Source organism: Ochotona princeps, chromosome 11 (assembly GCF_030435755.1).
Source record: "Ochotona princeps isolate mOchPri1 chromosome 11, mOchPri1.hap1, whole genome shotgun sequence".
Lineage (NCBI taxonomy): Eukaryota > Metazoa > Chordata > Mammalia > Lagomorpha > Ochotonidae > Ochotona > Ochotona princeps.
The window spans coordinates 20,373,057-20,379,081 of record NC_080842.1 but is presented as its reverse complement, the minus strand read 5'-3'; the positions used below and the strand labels follow the sequence as shown (position 1 = coordinate 20,379,081).

The following is a 6,025-nucleotide window of genomic DNA, read 5'->3' as shown; positions in this document are numbered from 1 at the left end:
CCATGACAGTTTGCAGCAGCCGTACACCCTGCCTTCTGTCCATTGCTACTACTACTACAGGAGAACCAAGTAGGCAAAACAATGGATGTTTAAGAAAAGAATACATAAAATGGCCTAATTTTTTTAAAGATTTATTTATTTTTATTACAAAGTCAGATATACAGAGAGGAGAGACAGAGAGAAAGATCTTCCATCCAATGATTCACTCCCCAAGTGAGCCACGATGACTGGTGCTGCGCCGATCCGAAGCCGGGAACCAGGAACTTCTTCTAGGTCTCCCATGAGAAAATGGCCTAATTTTAGGGAACTTCAATTAGGCCTCAGAAAGTTGTATAAATAATTATATAAAAGTGTGCATAAGATTGTTATGCTGGACACGGCATTTGTGGCACAGCCAGTAAAGCTGCTATGATGTTGGCATTCCATACGGGTGCTGGTTGGAGTCCTAGCTACACCACTTCCAATTCAGCTCCTTGCTGATGTGCCTGGGAAAGCAGCAGAGGGACGATCCATGTCCTTGGGCACCTGTACCCTCATGGGAGATCCAGATGAAGCTCCTGGCTCAGGACCTGCCCCGCTTTGGCCATTACTGCCATTTGGGAAGTGACCCAGCAGATGGAAGATCTGTCTCTCCCACTCTGTAACACTGACTTTCGAATAAATAAGTGCATCTTTATTTGTTTAGAAAAAGAATATTATGCCAGTTGGCTTAAGTCTGCATGAAGAATCTGGTTTTGCAAGACTACCTGACTACCAATTAATATCCTATGATTGGGAAATTCTGTTTACTGGCACATTGAAGTTACTCCAAGTAGTGTTGACAATAAGTAATTTCAAATCTAAGTTATTTGACTCAACAATAGCTACTAAAATTGGAATCCTCTCTCACAGGCTTATATTTTTTTAAGATTTATTATTTATTTATTTTTACTGGAAAATCAGATATATAGAGGAGGAGAGACACAGAAATCTTCCTTCTGTTGATTCACTTCCCAAGTGGCTGCAATGGCCCAAACCGAGCCCATCCAAAGCCAGGAGCCAGGGACTTCTTCCGGGTTTCCCACATGGGTGCCGAGCCCCAAGGTTTTGGGTCATTTTCTACTGCTTTCCCAGGCCACAGGCAGGGAGCTGGATGGGAAGCAGGGCAGCTGAAACACGAACTGGTGCCCATATGGGATGCTGTCGCGTGCAAGGTGAGGACTTTAGCCGCTAGGCTACCGTGCTGTGGCCCAGCACAGACTTACCTTAATCTCCAGGTAATTCAACATAAATATGTATAATTCTACATTACACATTTCCCCCAAGGTGAAGCTTAACCACCTAGTCAAATCTGCCCTCCCCCTCTCCTCACCCCCAATGTCATCCACTTTCTCTGTACTCCATCTGATCCAGTCACATGGACTCTGAAACCTCCGCATCTGCTGCTTCCTCTGCCCCACCACCCTGTGCTGGGCATGCCTACTTCTCAGCAGCGTCTGTCCTGCTGGGCTTGTTCAAGACTCAGCACTCTCCATCCCCAGCCTGCTCGTGGCTGATACCTGGCCCCTGCTTTTTTCTGAAGTGTTTATTACTTTTCTGACATAGCTCACCTGGAATGTAAGCCTCATGGGAGAAGATTTTTGTTGGTGTTGTCTCCTTCTTTACCTTCAGAAAAACAATCCGTACACTGCAGATCCCCAGGACATCTTTCTTAAATTACTAGTGAAAGGTTTCATGATCTGCCCATGTAAATTACAGCTGAAGCAGGAACCCAAATATGCCTTCATCATCTATTTGTTTCACAAGTAAAACTTCCTCCTTAAATAGAACAATGGGGGGGTGGTATCAAATCGTCATTTTCCAACATCTTAGAATACCTGAGTTTTTTAAAAGAAGTAATACAAATTAATGAAATTGCAATTTCACACACATACGTGGAAGAAGACACAGGAAGACTTCTGTGAACAGCATTCTGAGTTTTATTGAAACGTGGAGAAAGTGCCGCTTGGGATGTCAGGCTCAACCAGAAAGTGCACCCCAGAGACCAGGACTTCCTATCAGCCCGAGCTAACCAGTGCACGGGGTGGCAAGAAGGATCAGCAAGCGCTGTCTCCCCGTCCATCTGTTCCCCAGAAGTATCTACCCGGCTCCCAGATCACCGCAGCCACACCAAATTAAAATCTCCCAGGACTCACCGGAACACACCCAGCTGCTGAGAGGCCGGACACGTCTGTGAAACAGGGTCCGCCCATTCTCTCCTGGTCACCCCACCCGAGCCTAAGGGCAAAGAGCTGAACCAGTGCGCGGGGTCGGCTGCACGCGGGGCTCACAGGGATGAAGCGCTCCTCTGGCCCCTGACCCCTGGCCCCTGACAGCGCTCCTCTGCCCGGGACCTCGCAGTCAGGCGGAGGGCAAGGGTGGGCAGGAGCCGGACGTCACCTTGCGCGGTGCGGAGACCTCGGCCGGTCCGCAGGCCTCGGGGCGAAGGCGGCGAGCAGACCTTAGGACGCGCCGGAGCCCGGCCTCCCGCACCGCCCGCCCCGGGGACGAGGCCCCGAGACCACGCCCCGGGGCGGGGCTCCGTCAGGGTCCAACCACTGCGCGCGGGCGAGGGGGTGGCGCGCCGAGAAATACCCGCTTCATTACACGGGTCCCCGCGGCGGCAGGGAGGCCTCCTCCCCTCCTCGTGTGGTGCGGTCCTGGGCCGCGAGTCACGCGGCGTAGGCGCGGCCTGCTCTCCTGCCCCTTCCCCTGCAGGTCGTTCCTTGCGCGGCCTCCGCTGGCGTCGCTCGCGGCGGGCGCCGGTGGAACGATGCCGGGCCGGAGTTCCCTCACCTGCATTCTCCTGGCGGCGGCCGTCACCTGCGCCTTGGCGCAGCACGCGCCGCCGGTGAGTGAACTCGAGAGGAGGCGCGGTCGGGCAGGTGCAGGCGTGACGGGACGGGGCGGCCTGCCTTTGGGGAGCACCCGGGCCAAGGCAGCATCTTTGCGCGGGCCTGTCATTCCGGATGCCCCCTGGGTTGGATGGGTTGTCAGCTGGACCCGTGACATCTCTCAGGGAAGTGATGTGCGCAGGAGGGTTGGGGGTGTGATTCGCACCTCCTCCGGTGGGAGTGGTCGTCCCAGGCATTCACAACGGTGAAGAGGGAAAAGTTCTGCTGGCCTTGCGTGTAGGGCCATCCAGCAACCACCCAGTGTGAGTGCTGTCGATTTCCGTCATCAGGTGCTTTCTCTCCTGAAGGAGAAGTTCCTTTGCAAAAACCTACCTTGCTGTCGCATGGCCCGGCGAGATGCCAACCAGGAGCAAGTCCTAACGTGCTTGCTGTGGCTTCGTGCCAGTCACAGGAGGGAACGTCTGTCCCACGGCTCTCGCTCGCAGGCCAGTCACAGGGCCAGCGACTTCGCAACTGCTGGAGACAGTGAGGGACCAGCGTGACTCGTTCATTTTACAGAGGAGGAAGTAGACCTAGAGCGAGAAAACCCTAGCCACAGGTCACAGTGTTGCTTACTGAAGCATCCCTAAATCCAGCCTCTGGACGCCCAGTCTGGAACGCTTTCACAAGGGAGCTCATTAAAAGCAGTTAACACTACGTGTTTCTTTGGCGATAGGTGAGATAATTAGGAACCTGCTAGCCTCTGACCCGAGGCTCCGGGGCAAGATCTGAGCTCTGGTAGATAGTTGTACCACATACATACCGTTGAACATAACTCTGCGTTTATTCCCATAAAGGGGAGTGCCATGTGAATAAAGATCATGGTGAGGTATAATCCAGCCTTGAAAAACTAACTTGGAACGAAAGCAGATTCTGAGATGTTATGTCCTTCGGGATCCTAATAGTACTTCTACACAGAAAGGTTGAAAGGTTACTTTAGGGTCTGTCAGAAATTAAATCGCTAAAGAGCATTAGCATTATGGGATTTTAAAAAAAGAATTTCAAACTTGAGTGCTGTCAGTTCCATAAGAGCACCAGGTCTGCATTAGAAGTTGAACAAATTAGAGTTAGTATAATTCTCTGAAACCAAGAGAACCCATACCATGGGATGGAAACAATTCATTACACTATCATGACTAGGGTTGTGTGATTTGGGGCAAAGACTAAGAAATAGGACTTGGTTTTGGTTGAATGCCTGCAGAAAGTGAGGCAGTTCTGCAGTTGGGTGAAGAAGTTAATAGTCCCTCATCTGGCAAAAGAGCAGAATAGCTGTGTTTTGTGCATTGTATGGTACCTTTGTTCTTGCCTGCACTTGGTAGGAATCTTGGAGTAGCCTTTGCTTTGACTTTATGCTCAAGAGAACAAGAAATAGCTTGGCTGTGAGTGTCAGACCAAGTGAGAGTAATACTGAGGTTTTGCTGTAAAGCTGAGGTTATTTCTGACATCAGGGGTTACTTGTTTTTCCCTTCCTTTTTTTCAGGCAAACTTTTCTTTTTTTAAAGATTAATTTCTTTGGGTTTTTTTATTTGAAAGTCAGGTACTGGGAGACAAGGAGAGACTGAGACAAAGAGATCTTCCATCGTCTGTCTCACTCCCTGAGTGGCCACAGTAGCCAGACCTGAGCTGATCCAAAATCAGGAGCCAGGAACTTTTTCCAGGTCTCCCACACAGAGACAGTCCCCAGGACTTGGGCCAATTTCCACTGGTTTCCCAAGTGCATTAGTGGGGAGGTGAAGTGAACATCCCAGAGATAGGAATCGTAGGTGCTGGCATCACAGGTAAAGGCTCAGCCCACTATACCACGACACCAGCCCCAAGACAAACATTTTTTTAAAGATTTATTTAATTTTATTGTAAAGACATATATAGGGAGGAGGTGAGACAGAGAGGAAGATTTTCCATTTGTTGATTTACTCCCCAAGTGAGCCACAACAGCCAGAGCTAAATCTATCTGGAGCCAGGAGCCAGGAACCTCCTCCACCTCTTCCATGCCGGTGCAGGGTCCCAAGGTTTCGGGCAGTCCTCGACTGCTTTCCCAGGCCACAAGCAGGGAGCTGGATGGAAAGCAGGGCTGCTGGGATACAAACCAGTGCCCATATGGGATCTTGGTGCATGCAAGGTGAGGACTTTAGCCTCTAGGCTACCGTGCTGGGCCCAAGACAAATGTATTTTAAAAGCTGTTTTCAGAATAAGAAAAGCCAACCATCTGATGATGAATTTAGTAGCTGTTATCTGGAACAGAAGTTGTCAAAATCTAATGCAGCCCCTGGTGTTAGTTTGTGAAGCTGCTTTCACAGGTCTTCAATCAGAGAAAAACATAAAACTAGTCGTTTCTTGTATTAGGCTTTATTCCAAATTTATGGACCTCTAGTTGTTGTTAAAACATTCTTTTTGAAATTGAAATACACACGTAGATGTGGCATGAGTAGGACTTGGTTTATTTTATGTTAACACCTCTGCTTAACGTAGTGGAAAAGGGAACCTCTATATGGGGCCCTGTTCTCTCTTTGACTGATCTTGAAAATTGTGGGGCCTGCTGACCAGGAATCACATGTAAGCCTAGTGACTTCCCTCGGCCTTGGGAAGAAGCACTGTTTCAATTTGAACCATTCTGTGAAAAACAGTGATCCTGTGGTAACAGAGGTTGTTTCAAAACATCTTTTGATAAGTGTTGAGTAAGGAGGGCTAGCTTTAAATGATAAACAAAAGTCACTTGGCCTGGAAATGTAGGAGTGTTTTGTTTGAAGCTTTCAGCAGGATGATTATTTCAAGATCACCTTGACTGATTTTCTTTATTCAATCTATCGAAGCCTGTCATGAAATATTTTGGTAGGAACTGTTTAACTCTTCAGCAAGTTCTGCATAGTCACTCCCACTATGCATTATTTGTTCCAAGAGCTGATCCTGGATGGGTCACCAAGGGAATCTAGGCCTCTACCTTCAAGGAGGGTTTTCTCAGATTCTTTTTAGTAAAATGTCAATGACTTAATAGATGCCATCAAAGCCCAAACGAAAAAGTCTGGAAAGAAAGAGCAAGAGACCACCACACTGGATGCTGAAGCACTGTGGTGATATCCTCAAAACAGTGGGAAGCCATTGGATGGTTTTAAATG

General features: G+C 48.9%; 1 protein-coding gene across 1 annotated transcript in view; it reads left to right on the top strand.

Moving 5' to 3' along the window:
- Positions 1–2,710: 2,710 nt before the first annotated feature.
- Positions 2,711–6,025, top strand: part of ASAH1 (N-acylsphingosine amidohydrolase 1) — a 28,712-nt gene continuing 25,397 nt past the window's right edge. The window contains exon 1 of the mRNA XM_004597817.4: positions 2,711–2,869. Within this exon, the coding sequence (XP_004597874.2) occupies positions 2,792–2,869 (78 nt within the window). The 5' untranslated portion in view covers positions 2,711–2,791. The remainder of the gene's footprint in view (positions 2,870–6,025) is intronic.